This window comes from Phocoena sinus, chromosome 20, assembly GCF_008692025.1.
Source record: "Phocoena sinus isolate mPhoSin1 chromosome 20, mPhoSin1.pri, whole genome shotgun sequence".
NCBI classification, from domain to species: Eukaryota; Metazoa; Chordata; class Mammalia; order Artiodactyla; family Phocoenidae; genus Phocoena; species Phocoena sinus.
The window spans coordinates 46,191,639-46,216,774 of NC_045782.1; the positions used below are offsets into that span (position 1 = coordinate 46,191,639).

The 25,136-nt window shown below is 45.2% G+C and overlaps 2 protein-coding genes across 6 annotated transcripts in view; one reads left to right on the forward strand and one right to left on the reverse strand.

Moving 5' to 3' along the window:
* Positions 1-13,545, forward strand: part of WDR45B (WD repeat domain 45B) — a 43,478-nt gene extending 29,933 nt beyond the window's left edge. The window contains exons 11-16 of one of the 4 annotated variants that reach the window (XR_004347572.1): positions 395-2,329; positions 2,488-2,514; positions 4,886-5,077; positions 11,377-11,494; positions 12,448-12,647; positions 13,132-13,545. The gene's annotated coding sequence lies outside the window, so the exon portion shown is untranslated. The remainder of the gene's footprint in view (positions 1-394; positions 2,330-2,487; positions 2,515-4,885; positions 5,078-11,376; positions 11,495-12,447; positions 12,648-13,131) is intronic. The other 3 variants (XR_004347575.1, XR_004347573.1, XR_004347574.1) reach the window with 3 other exon arrangements.
* Positions 12,911-25,136, reverse strand: part of FOXK2 (forkhead box K2) — a 71,125-nt gene continuing 58,899 nt past the window's right edge. The window contains exon 9 of one of the 2 annotated variants that reach the window (XM_032616987.1): positions 12,911-16,140. In XM_032616987.1, the coding sequence (XP_032472878.1) occupies positions 15,947-16,140 (194 nt within the window). In that variant the 3' untranslated portion in view covers positions 12,911-15,946. Of the gene's footprint in view, positions 16,144-25,136 lie in introns of both variants that reach the window. The other variant, XM_032616986.1, reaches the window with a different exon arrangement.

Sequence of the window (25,136 nt, forward strand, 5' to 3'; positions counted from 1 at the left end):
GTGTCGGGCCACCCATCAGTGTCCGTCTAACACTAGCCCTAACTTTGGCCCAGGAGTAGGAGGGGTCCTTCACATTTACATCGTCAGTAGTTTATATTTTCCCCGAATATAATCCCTTTCGTGTTTCCACATATACATTAAACTAGGAAAAAAGTTCCTCCTCACAGTGTGTGGAGGTGCTGCAGGCTGGTGAAGAGCCAGTTCACTGGCCCAGGGAGAGGCTGTACCCAGGGCGACCTGCAATGCTCGGCACCTACATTAAGAGTCCACGGTGTGGGAGCAAGTCTTGGCTCTGCCACGCCGGGCACAACCTTGCCTCCTTTATAAAATGACAGAACAGGGACATCCTGGGTGGTGTGGATGACCACCTAGGGGCTCTGGTTTGTCTTCTCAGGGTTTCCCTTCGCGATGGTAAAGACACCACGTCTCACCTGGGAAATGCCCTGGACGAGGCTTCCAGAGAGCAGGATGAGGTCTGGAAGGCTGAGGCAGCCAGCACCGTCCACCCTCCCCAGGCCTGTGCGCGTGGCCTCGCTTTACCCTCTCAGGGACGTGGCAGGAAGAGCCATACCTGGCGAGCAGGCTGTCGGGTGAACCTTCCTCGGTCTGTTCAGGACAGCAGCAGACTTGGTTTTTCAAATTTATAACCACCGTTTGTTGCCTTATTTAGAGAAAGGGGGTTGCTCTACGCCAGAGCCGCCTCCAGTTCCTGCCTCAGCTGAGTCCTGCCGGCCCCTGAATGTGGGTACAGAGGGACACAGACGTAAAAGTCCTGTGTCCAGGGCTTCCACAAGCCCCACTTCGTGGCTGGGCTGGACAGGCCTGGTTTGTTTCTCCCCCAAGTGTCCATGTGAATGAACATCCAGGAACCACCTCACAGGGCCCTGCTCACTGGGCTCTTCTGCCTGCTGTCCAGGCCGTGGACGGGGAGGGCTCCTCTGCACCCTGCAGCCTCCACCCCCTCCCCCCTGCCCCTGGCTTGTCTGTCCCTTTAGTCCTCAGTGGCAGTGCCCCTGCTCACTGCGGCCTGGAGGGTGAGGCCCGCTCCCCTCCTTACTCTGCTTGTGAGACCAAAGCTTCTCATGTTTGCATTTCTTTTTCTGCAACCAAACAAAACTTCTAGATGAGTTCACACAACTTTGTCCCTGGTCTCTCCTTTCTTTCTGTAAGAGGCATTTGAGCAATTACAGTACTTTTGGAACTTGTGCTGAAATTTTCCTCTTCAGAATGGATCAGAAAATACTTACCAAATTCAAAATGTTCATTGTAAGAAAAGAACATAGAGAAGAATGTAAAGTTGGAATCAAAATCGCCCTGAGTTGCCGTCCCCAGAGAAGACTACTCTCGGAAAGCCCACGCCTTCTGGGGTGAAGTCTGTAATTCTCAGCAGCACTATAGGGACCATTCTTTAACTTCTCACAACTCGTGAACATGTCAAAACACTGTAATTGCCCGAAGATGCCTATTTGTATTTTTTGCTTCTATAAACGTTTTGGAAATGGAAATCCTTGTGCATACATGTTTACACACTTGTCCACCTATTTCTTTGAATAGAACTGGAATTGCCAAGCCAGAGGATCTGCACGTATAAGGTTTAGTATGTTTGCCACCTTGCCTGCCATGATTCTGTCAGCTTCAACAGCCAGCACCTCACATGCTCACCAGGACCAGGCTCTGAGCATGGGCTTTTTAATCTTTGATGGAGAAAAAAGATCGATTTCTAGCCAGGTTGAACATTTTGGAATACCTTTGCTGGCCGTCCGTAATTATTTTGTAAATTGCTTACTCATGCCTTCGACTATATTTCTGTTGGTGTATTTTGTCTTTTTTGTTGATGAGAACTTTTAAAATAATCACCTCTTGTTTTTTTCACTTTGGGTTTATTTCAGTTTGAGGAGTTTTACTTTGCTGTGTATGTATCTTGAATTTTTACATAGTCTGATCTATCAGTCTTTTTCCTTTATGGTTTCTAGTATTGGCTTGTGATTAAAACAAAACATTTTTCACTGGGTTCGATGTACAGGTCTTATTTTCATAATTCAGTCTGAGCATGATTTCCAAACACGTAATGGGGAAAGGGCCTCATCTTCCTGCACCGGTGGGTGAGGCATTGCTCAAGCCAAACCAAGCCAGGAGTGACTCAACCCCAGGTCCTCTTCCTGCCCTGGGTTGTGGTATCTCATCCACCTTAGCGCTCTTTTCTGGTTTGGATGAAAATGATGCAGTTGCCCTACTACAATGCCATCTATCAACTGATTCATTTGTTACGCACGGCCTTACTGTACTACTTCACAAAGAACTATGTTCTGGTTACATGGCTCTGCTGACCGTAAGCATCCTTAAGCATTTTTTTCCCAGATGAACTTTAAATGGAATAATAGCTAAAAATAGAGTTTTATTGGAATTTCAGAAACTCAAAAATGATTGTTTCTGAAGTGCTGAGGGACAGAATGTATCAGGATTTAATAAATATTTTCTCCCCAACAGTAACGTGGTAACATCACTGAGGACACCGTAAGTGCACTGTCATTCATATTTGTTTGTTTTTAATGACAAAGCTATTCAACTTGTGTGGAAAGAAGCTGAGTCTTCCTTTTGTTCTTCCTGTGTCCTGTTTCAATATGATAAAAATTATTTTATGAAATTACAATTTGGAAACTATGGTATGTCATTTGCTTTTCTTTGTGTTTATCATGCATGGGGCTTGCTGAGCTTCTTGAAACTAGATTTATGGCTTTCATCAAATTTGTGAATTTCAGTCATTTCCTTGAATAATAATTCTGCTATTGTCTCTTTCCTATTGGGATTCAAGTACACATGTATAACACCTTATATTGTCCCACTCTGATCATTGAGGCTGTTCATATAGTTTTTACAGTATTTTTTCCTGTTTTTAAAGATAGCATTGGGACTTCCCTGGTGGCGCAGTGGTTAAGAATCCACCTGCTGATGCAGAGGACACGGGTTCGATCCTTGGTCCAGGAAGATCCCACATGCTGCGGAGCAACTAAGCCCATGCGCCACAACTGCTGAGCCCACGAGCCACAGTTACTGAAACCTGTGCGCCCTAGAGCCTGCGCGCTGCAATTACTGAGCCCACGTGCTGCAACTACTGAAGCCCACACACCTAGAGCCCGTGCTCCACAAGAGAAGCCACTGCAATGAGAACCCCATGCACCGCAACAAAGAGTAGCCCCCGCTTACCACAATTAGAGAAAGCCCACGCGTGGCAACAAAGACCCAACGCAGCCAAAAAATTTAAAAATTTTTAAAAATTAAAAAAATTAGCGTAATTTAAACTATTACTGAATACCACTAAATGACCTATTACCCCCCACTCTGCTTTCAAGACTGTACCATGTACTTTAAACTTTAGAAGAATCTGTCAGTTCTAAAATTAGTTTCTAATTCTTAACTAAGCTTTTTCATTTGCTCATTCACATGAACAATCTTTCTTTACGTCCTTGTGCATATTTATAGGACACAAGTTAAAATCTTTGGTAATTCTCACATTTGGATTTTCTCAGAGCAAGTCTCCATTGATTTTCTTTTATTCTGTGTATGAGTCACATTAACCTGTGTGTCTAGTACTTTGGGGTTGTACCTTGGACATTGCAAATGGTATGTGTGTTGTTATGGATTCTGTTACGTTTCTCTGAAAAACGGAGTTTTTTTTCTTTAAGCACTCTGGACCCACCTGAACAGTCAAGACGCGAGTGAGGCAGACGAGGTGCTGAGAGCACCAAGTTTAAGGAGGCGCATGCTCGCAGCTTCATGCCACTGGGAATGATTGTGTCGTTTTGTCTGATGGTCTCTTACTCTGTTAATGTGGTGAATCACATTGATTTCTTTTTTTTAATTTTTATTTATTTTTGGCTGCATTGGGTCATCGTTGCTGCACGGGCTTTCTCTAGTTGTGGCAAGCAGGGGCTACTCTTCGTTGCAGTGCGTGGGCTTCTCGTGCGGTGGCTTCTCTTGCTGTGGAGCACAGGCTCTAGGTGCACGGGCTTCAGTAGTTGTGATGCGAGGACTCTAGAGTGCAGGCTCAGTAGTTGTGGCCCACGGCCTTAGCTGCTCCGTGGCATGTGGGATCTTCCCGGACCAGGGCTCAAACCCGTGTCCCCTGCATTGGCAGGTGGATTCTTAACCCCTGCACCACCAGGGAAGTCCCAAGACTGTATTTCTTGTCATTCGTGATCACTGAAGTCTGTTACTTTAGCTTGTGTTCAGCTAATGTTTTGTCACAGATTTCCTTATGTTCCTGGATCCAGTAAGATTAAAAAAAAAAGAAGCTATTCTGCCCTTTTAAATCACCTGACCCATGCTGCCAGGGAAGCTACTTCAGGTTGTGGGTGTTGAAATAATGGCCAGATCTGAACCAGCCCCCCAGCAAACCGCCAGGCAGATTAAAATACACAACTCAAAATTTTGGAGGAGAAAGTCCCTATTGTCCACCCTGGCTTCAGCAAGCTGTACCAGGAACGTGGGGTGCTGTCCCCATGGCTGTCTGCCACAAGGCTGGATGATGGGGGATGGTAGTTGCTACGTGAAATGCCAAAATTTACTGCAATTTACCAGCCTTTCTATATGGAGCACTCCCCTGGATATTGCAAGTGTTTGCGTAGACTCCATAGTTCCAAAACAGTTAATTCAGACAGTTCTTACAAGCTCAGTAGCTGATTTGATGGGGGGACAATTCCTGGAGCTTATCTATGTTGGAAGGTTTTGAATTACAAATTCAATTTGTTGACAAGTCTATTCTGTCTACCTATTTCTTTAGTAAATTTGGTAGTTTGTGTATTTCGAGGAATTAGTCTGTTCCATCTAAGATGTCAGATTTATGAGCACAATTTTTCATAGGATTCCTTTACTATCCTTTTTACAGATGTGGATGTGGTAATGAAGCCTGCAATTAAGGTTCAGTATTACGTGCTGCCTTAACATTTGGTTCAGCTGGGAAGGCCTGGAATGGCCTAACTACAAGTTCCGCTACCCACTCTACTTCCATGGATAAAGCCCCCCAGCCAAACAACTCTCCTTATCAAACAGAACAGGTGCAGTTCCTGCTTATCCCTGAGTAAGCATTTTCAGTTCCCTTCCAGCGCATGGGGTTATTCAAACAATCACATCGTCCCGGAACGGGGTGCCCCACTTTTTTTTTTTTTTTAAACATCTTTATTGGAGTATAATTGCTTTACAATGGTGTGTTAGTTTCTGCTTTACAACAAAATGAATCGGTTATATATTTACATATGTTCCCGTCTCTTCCCTCTTGCGTCCCCCTCCCTCCCACCCTCCCTATCCCACCCCTCCAGGCGGTCACAAAGCACGAAGCTGATCTCCCTGTGCTATGCGGCTGCTTCCCACTAGCTATCTGCCTTACGTTTGGCAGTGTATATATGTCCATGCTCTCTCTCGCTTTGTCACAGCTTACCCTTCCCTCTCCCCATATCCTCAAGTCCATTCTCTAGTAGGTCTGGGTCTTTATTCCTGTCTTACCCCTAGGCTCTTCATGACAATTTTTTTTCTTAAATTCCATATATATGTGTTAGCATACGGTATTTGTCTCTCAGTCCCCCACTCTTGATACTACAAAGCCTGCCTCCTGTAGCCCTAGGTTATTCACTGTGTTCCCAAGTGATGCCCGTGTGATCCTACTTGGCTTGCAGTGTCCTTGGGTATATGTGTGACTGATAAACTACAGTTCATCTCATCTGGCCAGTGTCATAGTGTCACGTCCAGCCACCCCCATGTACACAGGGTGGGAATACTGCCTCCATAACAGGGCGAATAGGTGGTAGGTAGAGCAACGGAGCTTATCACAGAGAGCCCATCTCTCATTCCTGATGGTGGTCATTTGTATCCTCTTTTTCCTCCGTCATTCCAGCCGAAGTTAATTTGTTGATTTTTTTTTTTTTTTCAAAGAATCAGCTTTGATTTCATTGATGTTTTTTTCCTCCTTATTTATTTTTTCAATTTTTGCTGATTATTTGCTATGGGTTATATTCATTCTTTTCTAGTTTAAGGTAGAATTGTAGATAACTGAATTTTAGGTTTTCTTTGTGCTATAAAATTCCCTATAAACACTTTTAGCTGCATTTCACAAATTTGATATATTTTCATGTTCATTCTGTTACAATTATTTTCTAATTCCCTTTAAGACTTCCTGTTTGAATCATGGATTATTTCAAAATATGTCTAATTTCAAAACATTTGAGGATTTAAAAAGTATCTTTATTATTGATTTCTAGTTTAATTCCCTAATTGTCAAAGAGCATACTATGTATGATTTTAATTCTTTAAAGCTTGTAAGTTTTGTTTTATGACCCAAGGTTTGGTCTATATTGGTGAATGTTCCATGTGCATTTGAGAAGAATGCGTGTTCTGTTGAGTAGAATGCTCTATCAATGACGATTACATAGACTGGTGTTGCTCAGAGCTTTTATAGCCTTGCTGACTTTCTGTCTACTTATCAATTACCTAGAGAGGAATGTTGAAGTATCAAAATGTAATGTGGATTTATTTATTTTAGTTCTTTCAGCTTTTGCTTCATTTATTTTGTTACGTTGTCTTGCAGAATTGTTCCTTTTATCATGATGAAATGCCCGTCTTTATCAGTGATAACTTTCCTTGGTTTGAAGTCTGCTCTCTCTGAAAATAAAGTAACTACTCCTGGGAATTCCCTGGAGGGCCAGTGGTTAGGACTCTTGTGTTTTCACTGCTGAGGCGTGGGTTCAGTCCTGGTCAGGGAAGGAAGACCCCTCAAGCCACGCGGCACCGTCAAAACAACAACAAAAAAACTACTCCTGCTTTTTTTTCTTATCAATTTATTTGTTTTTATTTTTGGCTGTGTTGGGGTCTTCTTTGTGGTGTGTGGGCTTCTCATTGTGGTGGCTTCTCGTTGTGGAGCACGGGCTCCAGGTGTGCAGTCTTCAGTAGTTGTGGCACGCAGGCTCAGTAGTTGTGGCTTGCGGGCTCTAGAGTGCAGGCTCAGTAGTTGTGGTGCACGGGCTTAGTTGCTCCACAACATGTGGGATCTTACTGGACCAGGGCTCAAACCCGTGTCCCCTGCATTGGCAGGCAGATTCTCAACCACTGTGCCACCAGGGAAGCCCCTCCTACTTTCTTTTGTTTTTGTTTTTTTGCAGTACACTGGCCTCTCACTGTTGTGGCCTCTCCCATTGCGGAGCACAGGCTCCAGGCGCACAGGCTCAGCGGCCATGGCTCACGGGCCCAGCTGCTCCGCGGCATGTGGGATCTTCCCGGACCGGGGCACGAACCCGTGTCTCCTGCATTGGCAGGCGGACTCTCAACCACTGCACCACCAGGGAAGCCCCCTCCTACTGTCTTTTGATTAGTGTTAGCATGATGTCTTTTTTCCCATTAATTTACTTTTAATCTATATTAAGTGTCTTTATATTTAAAGTTTCTTGTAGACAACATATAGCTGAGTCTTGTTTTTTGATCTGACAATCTATGTGTTTTATTGGTATATTTAGACCATTGATGTTCAAAATGATTACTGATATAGTTGGATTAATATCTACCACATCTGTTATTGTTTTGTATTGTTGTCCTTGTTTTTTGAAAATGTTATGCCTAGGTAGTAGTTTTTTGCATTTATCCTGATTGGTATTCTCTGAGCTTCCTGGATCTGGGGGGAAATTCTCATTCATTCTCGTTTCAAACATTTCTTCTGCTCCTTTCTTTCTGGTACTTCCATTTTCTCTAGTACTCCTGTAACACATAGGTTATACCTTATGTAGCTGCCCCCACGGTCCTTGGATGTTCTGCTTTTTATTTTTATTTTTCCCAGTCTTTCTTCTCTTAGCTTTTTACTTGTGAAAGTTTCTATTGATGCATCCTGAAGTGCAGAGATTCTCTCCTCAGTTGTGTCCAGTCGACTAGCAAGCCCATCATAGACACTTCTGTCACAATGTTCTTTATAGTTCTTTAAGGATTTCCGTCTCTATGCTTACATCGCCTATTTGTTCTTGCATGCTGTCTACTTTATCCATTAGAGTCCTTAACATATTAGTCCTAGTTGTTTTAGATCCCGTCTGATAACACCAACACCCCTGCCACGTCTGGTTCCGATGCTTGCTCTGTCTCTACAAATTGTTTTCCTTTTAGTTAATACTTGTAATTTTTTCTTGACAACTGGATATGGTGTACTGGATAAAAGGAGCTGCTGTACACAGGTCTTCAGTGACGTGGTAAGGTGCGGGATGGGGGTGGGGCAGGGCAGCAGTGTACAGTCCTATGGGCAGGTCTCAGGGAGCCTGTGCCTCTGGGCTATGAACTACATAAGAGTTTCTCAGGTTTTCTTCCCTCTTAGAGGGGACAGGGTGGCTAGAGTGGGCTGGTTGGGAATTTCCCTTCTAGGTCAGGTAGGCTCTGGTTAACTCTTTTCTCCTGAAGGCAGGCTTTGTTAAGAACGCAATACTCTAGGGACTTCCCTGGTGGTCCAGTGGTTAAGACTTCACCTTTCAATGCAGGGGGTGTAGGTTTAATACCTGGTCAGAGTGCTAGGATCCCACATGCCTTGTGGCCAAAAAACCAAAAAACAAAGCAGAAGCAATATTGTAACAAATTCAATAGACTTTAAAAATGGTCCACATCAAAAAAGAACCTAAAAAAAAAAGTGCTCTGGTCTATTTCAAACATGGTTCCTTTCCCCTCCCCTGGTTTTTTCCAATATTTTCTGTGAGAACCTGGTTGAGCTTCTGCAATTAAAATGTACAAAAGTGTGGGGAACCCCTAAGACTGGGTTCCCCTGGGGCATTAACTCTGAGTTGTCCAGCAGTTGACTGCTCACAGGGTAGGTTTTTGTAGCCCGGCACCGGTCCCCGTGGTAGTCTCCACTCCTGTGTTCGCCCATCTGTCTCTCCTATCTTGGGGGTAGTGGTTTGCCCTGCACCCTCACCTCTCTTAGCTCCAAGACGAGTTGTTGATTTTTGGGCTGTTGCACTATTTATGTGTTAGGAGGAAGTGGCAGCTTCCCAGCTCCTTACACGTGGAACCTGAAACCAAAGTACCTGCTTCATTTATTTTGAGGCACTGTTGTTGGGTGCTTGGAACCCTAGGGCTGTTGTGTGTCTTGGTGCATTGACCCTGTATCATTGTGTAACGTCTTTATGCCTGATAGTTTTCCTTATTCTGAGGTCTACTTTGACATTAATATAGTCACTCCAACTTTCAAGTGTTCGCAGGATATACTTTTTCTATCCTTTTACTTTTAACCTATCCATACTATTTAAAGTAAGCTGGGTTTTATTTTTTGATCCAATTGACACACTCTTAATTGGTCTATTTAGACTATTTATATTTAATGTAATTATTGATAAGATCCTACCATATTATTATTTTTTGCTTGTCCCCTCCCCTTTGGTTTCCTGTTCTCTGCCTTTGTGTTATTTCAAAATAAATTTTAGCATTCCATTTTAATTTATCTTTTGGATTTTTCCTTTACCTTTGTTTGGTATTGGGATTGCACTAGTGACTACAACAGACAAAGCTAGCTTTTCAGTCTACTTCAGAATGTTTTTACCACTTCAGTGTAGAAATGTAGAGACCTACAAACCTTTGCCTTCCTCCTTTAATATTGTACTTTTGTCAATATGTGTTAAGTTTACATACACTGAAAACCCTGATAGACAATGTTAAAACTTTTACATTGGAAAGTTAGAATATTTTAAAGAATTTAAGAGGAAAAACTAGTTATTATAGTTGCCCAGATATTTACCATTTCTGTTGATCTCTTCCTTCATTCCTTAAGTTCCAAAGTTTCTCTATTATTTACTTTTTGCCTGAAGAATGTCCTGTAGCGTTTCTTTTTGAGCAGCTCTACTGGTTAAGAATTCTTAGTTTTCCTTCATCTAAGAATATCTTTTAATCTGCACTCCGGATATTTTCTATGGATATAGTAGTCTAGATTGACAGTTACCTTAAGCCCTTCAAAAATTTTCTAGTCATAGGGCCTCCATGGTTTCTGATGAGAAATTTGTATTCAGATTGTTACTCTGTATGCAGTAAGTCACTTTTCTTTGGGTGCTTTCAAGATAAAATGTTTTCAGTTTCAGTAGCCAGTGGTATGTCTTGACATGGTTTTTCTTTGAGTTTATCCTATTTGGAGCTTTGTGAATCTTTACAATTATATCTGGGACATTTTTAGGCATTGTTATTATTATTTTTAAAACACCAATGTCTTTCTCCTCTTGCTGTGAATTCATTAACCCAGGGTGTATTTGATCTTTTTATATTGTCCCACAGGTCCCTGAGGCTAAGGTTCGTTTGTTTCCGAGCATTTTTCTGTTGATCCACCGAATTTTTCATTTGTTAATTTTAAGTTCTATAGCTTTCGGTTCAAGAGCATTTGCCCTTACTTCATGGAGTCTGGTTACAGTAATTAAAGCCATAGAAAGCTAATGTCCTTTTCTGATTATTCCAACATGCTTAAGTTGACATCTCTTTCCTTTCCCCTTAAGAGATTTTCCTGGCTCTTTGTACACTGTAATTTTGAACTGTATTCTGGACATTGTTCATTTTATGAAGCTCTGAGTCCTATTTAAATCCTGTAGAGAATGTAGAATCTTTTTTTTTTTTAAGCAGGCAAATAACCTGGCTAGGTTCAGAATAAATGTGCCGACCTGCCCTCTGTGGGTTGTGGTTTGGGGTCAGTTGTTGGGGGTCAGTTGTTTCCCAAGCTCTGCAGTGCTATTTGGGGCCATTCTTCATGGGAGTTCAATTTATAAAGACTTTGCTTTGCTTCCTCAGTCAGTTCCAGGCATGTGCAGCTGAGGGTGAGCCCAGGATGCCATACACAGCCCTAGAGAATCTTTCTCTCTAACTTCCTGTATCCTAGGTACCCGCTTTCCTGGCCCTTGGCTAAGTCTCAGGCTTTAGCCTCCCTGCGATGTTGCACACTCCTTGGGGCCAAAGAAAAGTATTTCTCCCTCCTGTCCCCAACTTCTTTGGACTAGAAATGTCCCCTTTCCCAATTCGTCTTCTCTGAGTCCTCAGTGTCTCCAGGGCTCCTGCTTACAGGTATACAGTTTTGTGATTCCCCTCCACGTGTCCCACAGGGGCCCCCTTCCCCTGTGAGGGGAAGGCTTCTCTTGGGTATTCTGATGTTCATTCCTAACATGCAGTTCTGATATTCAGGCTGTCCTGGAGTCTACATCAGGAGATACAAGAGGGGAGAAAAATTCAGGAAAATAATCACCACGTTGGTTGTTCTTCCAGTTTTAACCCCCTTGCTACTATTTCTTTTTCAGAGGACTATGACAGTTGCTTTATTTATTCAGCCAATGGGTGAGACACAGGGCAGAGACCTCAGAAAGACATTTCTAAAATCAGAAAATTTTGTGCCCACAGGTTTAGTCATCTCATCAGAGATCACCTGAGAGACCCATGTTAAAATCTAATTTTGTATTGCTATGGATGTAAACGTGGAGGGGTAACAACAAGAGGCAGTATTCCACAGAGACCTACGGTGAGTGCTGGCCAACAGGCTACAGTTTAAATCACTACATACTATGGGTTCTTTCACCTCCCATATTTAGGACTGAACTTACCATATGGCAACTGCACATAGCTTCATGACATGCCCCAATGCCTTCCCTCTTTTTTGGGCCGTGCCGCATGGCATGCGGGATCTTAGTTCCCTGATCAGGGATCAAACCTGTACCCCCTGCAGTGGAAGCTCGGAGTCCCAACCACTGGGCCACTAGGGAATTCCCCCCTATATCTTCCTTAGAGACGAAATGTGGCCTAAATGTGGGCCTCTCCGCAATAACTAACATGGCTTTTGCTACATGAAAGACATCTTATCAGAGTTACTGAATTGTTTCCTATACCTGAAGGCCTCCTGCCTTCAACATCTTTTTCTTGGGTAAAGGTAGGTTATCCTGTAGGATAGCTCTTATTTGACTCAGTTTAACTTCAGCAAGGTGACCCTAATGAATTACCAGAGGAACTTTTCCTGAGTTGAGAAGGGGGAGGTAAGACCTAATGCACTTTAAAGCATCTATTAATACAAAATGGACCGCGCCTAAGAGCCTGTGCTCTGTGACAAGAGAAGCCACTGCAATGAAAAGCCCGTGCACCACAACGAAGAGTAGCCCCCGCTCGCTGCAACTAGAGAAAGCCTGTGTACGGCAACGAAGGCCCAACGCAGCCAAAAATAAATAAAATAAATACATTTGTTAAAAAAAGCAACATGGACAACAGATCTGAAAAAAAACATTTAGGAATGCTCCCTTTTGTTAGGAGAGAGAGTCTCAGTACACGAAGAGCAGCTCTTATGCTAATAGAACTGTTTTTACACTAGGGCATCAATGTCAAGAACAAAACTCCATGTGAACACTCTGTGCTTGAGCTTCATTTAGCTCCCAAAGGGGACTTCGTGTCATTTCAGTATTCCCCCTTCCTCTTCCTACTCCTCAGGACATCAGCAATCCATACCACAGACCTTCTAGGAGCTGGACAATCCAAGTGTTAACAGTGTGGGGACCGGAATACCATGTGCCTATTTAGACAAGATTTTCATCTCATGGGAGGATGTATCTCAGGCTGTTTGCAATGATCTTTCTCAAGCTGAGGCGCAAGTCTGCAGAAGAAACGGCAGCTACAACCAGAACCTCAAAGTAAGTTTGAAAACTCTAACGTGATGGATTGAAAGCCAGCAAGACTGTTATCGCTGCCTGTGACCCAATGCCCTTTTCACACGCAAACACTCAATGCCCCCTTTCTTCTGGTGGAGTCAAGAAGCCTGAACTGCTGTCCTCACAGCAGCTCCTTCGAATACTTGCTCCAGTGCTCTAGGCCTTTGGTGTGCTCAGAGAGCATTTAAAAAAAAGCAAAAAAGCATGCCTGCTTAAGCTTATCAAAATGACAATGATACTCTGTATTCAATTAAAATTAATAAAAATATTTTATTGAATTTTAGGAACTTGGTACTTTTAAAATTTCAAATCTTTGCACACAAATCACCACTATACCTTCTAGAATAGTGGAGGTTAGGACTTGAAGATTGTCACTTGTCTCTTTGTGTAACATAGCACAGAAATCCCAAGTCCTGACACGCCCCACCCCCTTCTGACCGTGGCCCCGCCTACTCTGTTGTTCTAGGAGAGGACGATGAGAGGTGTGATGCATTTAAGGAGCTCAGCTGTCCGGGTGGAGACTCAACTGACGCGAGAGGAAGATTAATCCAAAAACCATGCATAGACACCTTGGGATGCCCCACATCACTTGATCACGTGTGAGTTTCCCTTTTGTATTTTTGTCTGGTTCAGGGCAAAGCTGCTGAAATGAAATTTCTAGTACCTCAGGGAGCTCAGAAGTTTGGCAGAAGTCAAAGCAGAGACTTTTTGAAATGAGACACTTAGGAACCACCAGTGGACAGCCGGGTGGGAGTGAATTGCAATGTGACTGTTGATGTAGCACCAGGCATCAAGTGGGCCACAAGGACACAAGCTCAGTGACTCCTGGGTGTTGAAGGGCTCCTGGGGATTCAAAGCTAAATGTAAAAAAATTTTAAGTGCCCAGGACACGGTAGTTGTTAATCTATGTTTTCCTTTTCCTGCCCTCTCCTTGATATTCTTAAATTCCTATGTGCCAATGAATGAGCCAAATGAATAAGACAGAAGGAAAAAGGAAAGAGAATGCCCCACCTTTGAAAAAGGCATGCTCTAGCTCCCAGCAGCCAAAACTAACCTTCTCCCTTCTTTAAATTTGAGAACCGGGTACTTTTCTTACCTATAAACCAAGCAGAAATCCCTCCAGGCCCATAAAGTCTACATTTTAGGCTCAGAAATAATCAACTGATGGACTGGGCTTATGCAGGGAAAACCTACCCGAGTTTTTCTGGACGGCTGTGGAGATGCGTCTCCTGGAGGACGCACAAGGCATTTGCTTAGTGTTCCCCAGGCCATCTCCCCATCAGGGTGGTCTTGTCCACTCACCTCCCCAGAGCTCACGGTTAGGGGGCTGCGGTGGCCATGACTAAGGTCTGGAGCACTCAGTGGAGTGACCCGATCCCACATGTAGGACACAGCAGATCCGAATTGTTTTGCAAATTGCAAACCTTCTGAGTAAAAAGAAAAAAAATACACATTCCAAGGTATCTGTAAAGTGCCTGGGAGATGCAGATTGCTGCCCTGAGGTGCTCTGATCCATCCGTGCTTCAGTCTGCAAGTTAGATTTTGCTACTGTCACACACGTGGTCTCATTCACATGATGGTTTCGTTTTTATTTTTTAAATGGCTGAGTTATAAATCCAGCTAGTGTGCAGTAATTTCATAGTTTTTAATATGCATTATCTGCAACAACATTGTGACAGCTCCATACCGTGGATTGACACACAATACTTAGAACAGGTTTATCATATTTGGTCTTTAGGTAAATAATAACTGTTTTAAAATTGCCTAAATATACCATTCTGAGCTGTTTCATTCCACCAGGAAAATACAGGGGTTTTTTCCTCTCTTTAAAAAAAAATTAAATACCAAAATAACTACATTTAAATAAATAATGTTATGACGATGACATTTAAAAATTCACAATAAGGCCAAAGCCCTCTTTCTGTTTGCATGCTGCTCAGCTCTGACCCCCAGAACCCTCTGGAAAGGTGAGTGGCTTTCTTCTGGAGGAACATGGGCTGAGGCCGTGCGGGCCTCCTACTTCTCATTCTCTCACCTTTGTTTCCTTTCCTTTCGCTTTTATTTTTTGTAGGAGAGAAGTCAGCCTTAGTACTGAATTCAGTTCTAAAAGGTTGAGGGGAATTTCCTATTACAAATCAGAAAGCAACCTAGGTGTTTCCAATGCTTACCCGGACAGAGGGTGGCTGCTTCCAAGACCCTTGTGTTAACAGGCAGCTTCTGCTCCACCCCAGCAGCTGCTCCTGCCATGAGGGGGGCAAACCGCACCATCATCGGGTGGCCGGCTGGTCGGACGATGCCGAGAGCTGGTGACGGCACCTAAAATAGCGAACGTGCCACGGAGAGATCTGTGATGTTTGTTTGAAAAGGGTGTGTGATAAAAGATTGAATCTTTTTTTCCAAATGAAGAAGTAATAGTTCTTTTGTTTTAAACATACACATAGGAGACTTGTTTTACTTAGAGTGGAAAATTATGCCAGGGACAAAGTCAACACAAAGAAACAAACAACAAAAAGTAGCAAGAAAGAGAAATGGGTAAGTGCAGCTCCGCGAGCCTGGCAGCTCTTTCCGTCAGGGTTACAAGTGGCCCGCGGGTGTCCGTCTGTGTGTCTGTCCGTCTTACACACGGAAATGGAGGTGGATTAATTCAGGTAACTGCTCTAACGTGGAAAATTTGTAGATGTCAAGTAGCTCCATTTAACTTAAACAGGACAGACAAAAGTAAATCATTCCATAGGCTGAAAACAAACAACAAAAACAAACAAAACTACTTTGTTTCTTCTCCCCAAATGAAATCCACACAAAAGGTCCTGTGTGATTCCAAAATTACCAGAGTAGAAATGGAGTGATCTGAAATGTCAAAGACCCCATTATTTTGTAAAGAAAGAAAGTACACCTCAAAATATTCTAATTCCACATGTGAACAACAAAATACTGTCTTGTCTACTGGTGGCGGGGTGGCTCCGGCCCAGCAGGCCTGCTCGCACCGGGTACGTCCTCCCTCGGAAGGACTGAGAGTATCTACTCGGAACTAAGCTGAGCGCTGGGCGGGGAGACACTGCCGGAGCCCAGCTTTGCTGCGTGTGGTTTTGTTCAGGGGTGACTTCAGTCTTTAAATTAAGGAGTTTTAAGGCCACCTGGGTTTGTGTTTCCAGTGCTGAGGTGAAGTCCAACCGCAGGGCCCTCTACCCACCGAGGGAACGCGCTCTGAGCGTCGGTGAGAGGCAGTGTCTCCTTTTGGCACCACAGAGTTGACGTTAAAGTGAGAAACACTCTCCCGGCCGCTAGTTCTGGACGCCCTTCTCCCGCACGGCTGCCGGCGGCGCATCCATGCTCAGGGCGATGACGAGGCCCTCGCCATCTTCTGTCTTGACCCGCTTTAGCTCTGGCTGCTCCACCGGGTCGCCGTTCTGGCGCTTGGTGGGCAGGGAGGCCGACGCCGAGGCGTGTGTCGCCAGCATGTGCAAGGGACTCGCCGCTGCTGTGGAGAAACAGTGAGTCAGCACCCGTGCTTCTGGATGGACCCTCGTCCCCACCACACGTTAACTGCGTGAACAGTGAGTCTCTTTATGAACAGCCGGCATCTGTTTATTGCTTCCAGTCGTGTGCTGTCTTGCTGAAGCGAGAGGAGGGGTAAAGGGACTGAGGCAGAGGTGGGGCACAGAGCAGACAAGCTTTGCTGTTTTGGCCCACGGGCCACTGCTGGCTTCTCCCCGATGCAGAGTCCCCAAACCCAGAAGGGGATCGGGGTGCAGCAAGCCAAGCCTGCATCTGAGCCACACACCTTCTCCCGAGCCTAGCCTGTAGGGAGGGAGCTCTGCGAGCCCTGGGCCGGCTTCCCCACACCCCTCCACCCAAGCCCTTCTTCTCTCCAGTCTTCATCACAGAGGGGCCCTTCCTCCTCATGGGGCTCTCACTGGGCACAAGGGTCTCCTTCCTCCTCATGGGGCTCTCACTGGGCACAAGGGTCTCCTTCCTCCTCATGGGGCTCTCACTGGGCACAAGGGTCTCCTTCCTCCTCATGGGGCTCTCACTGGGCACAAGGGTCTCCTTCCTCCTCATGGGGCTCTCACTGGGCACAAGGGTCTCCACCACCTCTGATCTCACCTGCCTCGTGCTCTGCACAACCAGGCAAACTGGTCGTCCCACACCTGGAAGTGCTGCTTCCTCCAGGGGGAAAGCAGGCCTGGGCTGGGAGGAGCCTGGAGCTATCCCACTCAGAGGGGTTGGGGGTGAGTGGGGGGTGGGATGTGTGCTGGAGGATGCACAGTGACCTGGAGAAGCAGCATCCTGTCCAGGAAGACCCCTGCCCTCCCACCCCATGCCCTCATGCCCCGAGGGAGGTTTAGGACCATGGCAGCAGGTGGCCAGATGGAGAAAGATAAGTGCACAAAGAGCTGGGAACAGCGACCCTGTCTTCTGAGCACGCCTGCGTCCCAGCAGTGACACGCGTGTTGTCCCGCCACATTGATGTTAGTAGACATTACGGCTGCTGCAACTCATGACAGTTTGCTCTGCGTGCTGTGTAAGAGCTGTAAGTAGAAGGAGTTTACACCAAGCTTTATAACTTTCGGTGTTTAACATACCGCTTTAGCTGGCACAGGGGGATTACAGAATTTCCTCTCAAGAAATGGAACTTGAAGCTAAGTGAGAGGAAGGAGGGTCTACAAAATGAGAGACAGGAAGCCACGGGACACAGACTGAGGTCAAAGAAAGGGGAGCTCTGACACTACCAGGATGCCAGTGTCCCCACTTTGATCTCCAGATTCAACACCATTCCAATTGAAAGTCCCAGTAGGATTTTGTGTAGGAAAATTTCACGTGGCCATGCCTTTAGGGAACAAAGGGACCAGCAGCTGGACCCTGGTTAACATGGGGCCTCTGACCACCTCCAGTGTCATCTCTCAAGAACGACTGCTGCGTCACTTTCATGAATAGGGCATGTGTGGTGCTGGGGCAGCACTGCCACGGAGCCTGGGTTCTTCCAGCAGGACACACACTTCACTGCTGCAGTCCATGGCAGAGACCCAGAGCCTTGGCTAGTCTAGGAGATGCCCCACAAAATTCTGGCTTGAATAAATGCTATTTCAGGAGGATGTAGTGGCTGTAGAATCAGAGCAGAATGGAGTTAATGGTAGATCAGTGCAAACGGTCAAAGCCTGAAAAATGATGTGACTGGAAGAAGGGGCTGGTGTGCTGGGGCGGGGCAGCAGAGAGCAGGGCCTGCTGTCCGGGAGGCAGGGATGTGGGTGGAGCCTGGGTCCCAGATTCCCAAGTAGGCATGGCGTGGTTCCTAGGCCAGGCTGAGCAGGGTCTTCCGCTAACCATGAACTGCAAACCCTTAAGAAAGGTGACAGAAAGAAAAGGAAAGGACCAGGACAGTGAGGGAGACTGAGGTGTGGGCAGAGGAGAAATCTCAGCAGGAAGAGTGCAAAGGGGCACTCAGGCTACAGTGAGCAGGTGGGGCACCACCCAAGCACGGTGTCGGCCCAAGACTCCATATCTGACCAAAATGATGAGGAGTCGTTGAAGAAATAACACAGCCATAACCATGCTAGTGAACCACACATGTGCAACTGTGACTGAAGCCAGGGCCAAGAGCCCACCTCACAGCTGGACTCACCCTACCTCTCCACTTCCCACGAACACCGGGCATCAAAATGCCAGGCTTTCCTTTCCGTACCCTCCTCATGCCCATGGTGGCAGTAACTGGAGCTCAACGCACGTTCCTGGGGAGACGGGCTTCCTTTCCCAAGGGTGAGAGGGCAGCTCTGACAACGTGCTATGACAATGTGCTGCACCGGGGCGCTCTCGAGAGGCCACGCAGGTGCGCACAGAGCAGGGAGAACACATGTTCCTGTTGGGGGTACTCTGCCCTCAGTCACATGGTGCCTCAGCAGGAGGGTGACTCAACCCCAGGGTCACATTCCAAGGGGACGCCAGGCACCATCCTGACCCCTCTCGCCCCCCACCCATCTAATAGCACTGTCTGCGTACACAGGCAGAGGCCAGCAGCTCCAACCTGGGTGGTGGCACGGCCTCCTGGCTGACCCCCTGAAGCCTCCAGCCTCCTTGTGGCTGTGAATGTCCCTGAAATACCCATCTTAGGCACACTCGTTGGTTCCCCAGCTTGCCCGCTTCCCACACCAGCAGCCCCTGGCCCTGCAGGTCTCCCTGCCAACGTGCTGTCCTACCCAGTTTCCTGGCTGTGTCCTGGGATGCACTCTCCACTCAGGCGAGACTCAACTCCCCTCCAAGCATGACGCATGGACACATTTCCTGCTATAGCCCAGCACCACTGCTCCTAAGAGATGCCTGACACGGCTGTGAGTGAATCAGTGCCCAAAGCTGAGCCATACCAGGTGGGATACCAAGCTGGCAGGTGCTGAGCTGCTGCCCCGGGGAAACACGGGGTAGGGCTTGTCAACTGATCAACACATACCTTGTTTTATGTGGCTTTTGATTAAAGACGACTTAATCTATACTGTTGATCCAACACTGAACTCATGCCTCTACTTTCTCCATAAGGCACATCACAGCCTTCTGTGCCTAGAACACTCCAGGTCTTTTCAGAACCATGCTCCGAGTCCACTTTAAACAGCAAAACCGGGACTTCCCTGGTGGCGCAGTGGTTAAGAATCCACCTGCCAATGCAGGGGACACGGACGGGTTCGAGCCCTGGTCCAGGAAGATCCCACATGCTGCGGAGCAACTAAGCCCCTGCACCACAACTACTGAGCCTGTGCTCTAGAACCCGTAAGCCACAACTACTGAGCCCACATGATGCAACTACTGAAGCCCGCGCACTTAGAGCCCAGGCTCTGCAACAAGAGAAGCCACCGCAATGAGAAGCCTGTGCACCACAATGAAGAGTAACCCTCGCTCACCACAACTAGAGAAAGCCCACGTGCAGCAACGAAGACCCAATGCAGCCATACATACATATATATAGAGTTTTATAAAAAAAAACAACAGCAAAACCACCAACAAAAATTACAAAACATGAAAAACGTGGCCCTAAGAAACAGTACAACACGTGTTCACAGTGGGAGCTGAAATGAGGAGGAGGGGGCGCTGCCGAGTTGTGCTCGGCCGGGAACCAGCATGCTGAACTCGAGTACTTTGCTGCTCTGCACAAGCCCGCAAAGGACTGTGAAATCAATACAATGAGTACTGATCTGGGAGTTATAAGTAAATTTCAGTGATCTGCAAGAAATCTGCAAATATGGAATCCATGGTCCCAAGTGCATGGGACCACCTACCAGGAGTCCCGCAGAGCAGCAGCCTCACACGGGGCGCGTGTTGCAGATGCAGACGCAGAATGATGCCCCAGAGGAGGCGCCTCACTGCTAACCTGGCCACACGCCCCACCAAGTCCAAGCAGCTCCTCCCCTTGCGCCAGCGGAAGACGGTGCTGGTCCGGCGGGCGCTCTGCCTGCTGCTACCACAACCTGCAAGTGGTTCCCGAAGGACGCTGGGGTAAGTCAACAGAGCACACCACCAGGCAGATGGAGAAGGCTCCCACAAAACCCTTTCACCTCCTCAACACCTAGCAGGGCCTAGACCCCAGGGCAGCACAGGCTGGAGGCTGGGGCCACTTTCTATGAGAAGGAATAATACCTGTGAGCACAGGGGAGACTATTTAGGACAACAGGTGGAATGCTAGTCATACGAGGACACTGTCTGCAGGGTAAAGACACCTTTCCTCCCGAGACCACTGCCCCACAAGATGGAGGTCTAGGGTAGCAGAGTCTCCACAAAAATGGACTGAGTACCTGTGACCAGAACTGTGGTCCAGTGCAGAAGAGGCTGAAAAGTGGCCAGAGCATGTTGGATTCAACCAATGGAATACACTGTTTTAATAGACTAAAGGAGTAACGACCATCTTAACACACGACCATCTTAACACAGAAAAAGTATGTGACAAAATTCAACACCCTTTCATGATAAAAATACTTAGCAAACCAGGAATAAAAGGAAAAGTCCTCAACATAGTAACATGTATGATAACCCACAGTTAATCAGCTTCAATGGTGAGAGACTGGATGCTTCCCCCAAGATCAGGAACAAGACAAGGATGCCTGCTTTGCCACTGCTAGTCAACACTGCATTCAAAGTCCTACCAGGGCAGCTGGGCAGGAAAGGGGAATAAAAGGAATCCAAATGGGAAAGGAGGTAAAACTATCTCTACTGGCAGATGACATAATCTTTATATATAGAAAATCTTAACAAATTGACATAAGGAAACCCTCTAATCAAAAAGTAACACAATCAGGGCTTTCCTGGTGGCTCAGTGGTTGAGAGTCCACCTGCCGATGCAGGGGACACGGGTTCGTGCACTGGTCCGGGAAGATCCCACATGCCACGGAGTGGCTGGGCCCGTGAGCCATGGCTGCTGAGCCTGAGCGTCCAGAGCCTGTGCTCCGCAACGGGAGAGGCCCCGCAAAAAAAAAAAAAAAAAAAAAGCAATACAATCAATTAGTATTAGTTTTTGAATTCAGCAAACTTGCAGGGTACAAGATCAACATGCAAAAAAATCAGTTGTACTTTCTACACAGTAGCAATGAACAATTTCAAAAGAAAATTATGAAAAGAATTCCATTTAGAAAAACATTCAAAAGAAATAAAATAGAATTTTAACCAAGACTTAAACACTGCAAGACTTATATACTGAAAACTATAAAACATTGAAGAAATCAAAGACCTAAATAATGGAAAGACATTCCATGCTCAAGGATTAGAGAACTTAATATCATTAAGATGGCAATACTACCCGAAGTAATCTACAGATTCAATGCAATCCCTATCAAAATCCCATTTTTTCCCTCAGAAATGGAAAAGCTGATCTTAAAATTCACATGGAATTGTAAGGTACCCAGAATAGTCAGAACATTCTTGAAAAAGGACGGTGGACTCACACCTCCGGATTTCAAAACTTCCTACACAGCTACAGTAGTCAAAACGGTGTGGTGTTGGCATAAGGGTAGACACGAAAATCAATGAAATAGAACTGAGAGAAATAAATGCATACATCTGAGGTCAACAGAGTTTCAACAGTGGAGCCAAGACTGTTCAACGGGGAAAGAACAGTCTCTTCCACAAGTGGTGCTGAGACAACTGGATCTCCACGTGCAAAACAATGAAGCCGGGCCCTCACATTATATACAAAAATTAACTCAAAATGCATCAAGGACCTAAACATAAGAGCTAAACTATAAAACTCTTAGTAGAAGAAAACACAGGAGTGTAAGTGTAAGTCTTCATAACCTCAGATCTGGCAATGAATTCTTACATACGACACCAAAAGCATAAGAAACAAAAGGGAAAATAAACTTCATCAAAATTAAAAACTTTTGTGCATTAAAGACACTATCAAAGTGAAAAGACAAACCCACTGAATGGAAGAAAAGTTCCCTTATGCCACTTCACTTTTATGAAAGACCTACATTAGTACCCATTTTTGATAATGGAAAGAAATCTGAAGAGGATTTTCACTATTATGGAGAAAGGCAAAAAGCAAAAATAGCGTTTACCATGTGTTTTGCAGCGAGCCATTGGAGAGGCAGCAGCAGCCCGAGCAGTGAGTGACATCGCCAAGTTCCTCCCCAGGAACCATACTCCATCTCAGCATCAAGCCGCCAGAGCTCTGAACTGTGTCTCTGAGTGTCTGTGCTCTACCTTGACTCATTTTGTGCATCTGTTAGGTTTCACAGGAACCCTCTACTTTGGATAGCAGGGGAAACCTGTATCCGATCAGGACCTAGTATCCAGAATATCTAAAGAGCTCCTATAACTCAACAACAAACAACCCAATTTAGAAAAAAAGTCTAAGGATTTAGACATTTCTTCAAAGACGCTATACAAATAACCAACAAGCACATGAAAAGATGCTCAACACCATTAGTCATGGAGAAAATGCAAATCAAAACCACAATTAAGAGTAAGATGGCCATGATCAAAAAAAAAATACCAAGTGAGGATGTGGACAAATCAGAACCTTTGCACATCATTGAGGATGGAATTGAAAATTGTTGTGTCTGCTGAGGAAAAGTTTGGTGGCTACTCAATAAATTAAGAGAGAATTACCATACAACCCAGTAATTTCACTCCTAGGTATACACCCAAAAGAAATGAAAACAAGGACTCAAACCAATACGTATATGAATGTCATAGCAGCAATATTCCCAATAGCCAGAAGGTGGAAACCACCAAAATGCCCATCAACTGATGAATGAATAAACAAAATGCAAACATATTCAGCTAAGGAACGATGTACATATGCTACAACATGGATGAACCTCAAAACATTGTGCTGAGAGGCCAGCTAAGAAGAGCCACAATTCATACGATTCCATTCACAGGAAATATCCAGTACAGGCAAATCCACAGAGATGTAAAGTACATTAGTGGTTACCAGGGACTGAGGTAAGTGGGGAATGGGGAGTAACTGCTTAATGAGTGTGAGATTTCCTTTTGGGGTGATGAAAATGCTTTTCAACTAGTTAGAGGTGATGGCTTCAAAATACTGTGAATGTACTTAATACCACTGAAGCACATACTTTAAAATGGTAAACTTTATATTATGTGTATTTTATTGAATACCACAATTTAAAAAAATACAGATGATTCGAACCCTAAGGAGACACTGGGTATAAGAGAATTATTGTTGCGACTTCCCTGGTGGCACAGTGGTTAAGAATCCGCCTGCCAATGCAGGGGACACTGGTTCGAGCCTGGGTCTCGGAAGATCCCACATGTCGCGGAGCAACTAAGCCCGTGCGCCACAACTACTGAAACTGCACTCTAGAGCCCACGAGCCACAACTGCTAAGCCCGTGAGCCACAACTGCTAAGCCCGTGTGCCACAACTACTGCAGCCCGTGTGCCTAGAGCCTGTGCTCTGCAACAAAGAGTAGCCCCCGCTCCCACAACTAGAGAAAGCCCGTGCACAGCAACGAAGATCCAGCACAGCCAAAAACTAACTAAAAGAATTACTGTTTATTTTTAAAACTATAACAATGGTATTGTGCTTATATACTAAAAGAGAGTCCTTATCTTTAGAGACGCATGCCAAAACAGGGAATGACATGTCTGGATCTGGGTGGGAGCAGATGGGACGGGTGAGGAATATGGAACAAGGCTGGCTGTGAATTAATTTTCAGAAAGTTTGTCATTTTCCGTAATAAAAATTTAAAATACCAAAGCTTCTGATTTTCAAAATTCATTAGTACTAGGCACTGCTTCCCTTTCTTGAGAGTGACTTTCAAGGGTAAGGGAGGTCACAGCTGGGTCATACAGCATCCACATCACACCCAACAGCAGTTTTCAAAAAAAACCACCATCAGAGTCTCCACTTGCCCATGGAATCTTTCTAAAAGCTGATCTGCCACCTCCTCCCTCCTCCCCTTTCTCAACAGCCTCTCTCCCACTCAACTGGGCTGCTTTTGGGGATGCAAATGTCAAGATGGAGCATGAAACAAAGGAAGAGTGGAACACTGGCACTGTGGACCTGACTTACTACTGACTAGACATTAAATCCTCTTCTAGACCAAGTGGTTTCTAAGTAAAAGGTTGAGACTAAGTTCAAGGAGAACCAATAAAATTTCCCGCTAACAGATAATTCCCACTAAAAGATGACTAAAACTGGAAGGAGTTTTAGCATTTCTTCTACCCTTCCTTCTTCTGAGTGGGAACAAGGTTTCTCAGGGCTGACCCAGCACTTTGCCTACTGCTCCCAGCAGTGATTGTCAATATGATACAATAATTGTGTGGTTTTCTTTAAAGCCCAGATATATTGAAAAATGCATCTTTAATACTACCTATCTATCTAGCTGTGCCATGTGGCTTGCAGGATCTTAGTTCCCTGACCAGGGATTGAACCCGGGTCCATGGCAGTGAAAGCATGCAGAGTCCTAACCACTGGACCACCAGGGAATTCCCAAATATAATTTTTAAAGAATTATAAGTTTGGTTTTGATCAATTCTATAGTTATAACAATTGATAAGTGAATCCTTATAGTCACAGACGATTAAATCTTTAATATTTCTCCATTTTATTATTGCAAAGAAAAGATGTACTCAGTAAATGACATTTAAGCATAAAGTATGTGGCACTAGCACAAAATCTGTGGGGGACATGGGATTGAGCCACGAGGATTGGTGAGCCTGCTTGTCTGTGTGCTGATATGTGGGTGAGACGGGGCATCAAATCAGAGCAGTATTCAGAGCCAGGAGCACGTTTAAAAGAATAAGTTTTAGTTTAAAACATCAGTATTGGGAATTCCCTGGTGGTCCAGTGGTTAGGACTCCGCACTTTCACTGCTGAGGGCTCAGGTTCAATCCTGGTTGGGGAACTAAGATCCTGCAAGCTGTGCAGTGCAGCCAAAAATAAAAATTAAAAAAAATATTATAAAATAAAACATCAGTATTTTCAATAGTGGAAAATTTAATTCCTTGCTTATTAAATTTATAAAGA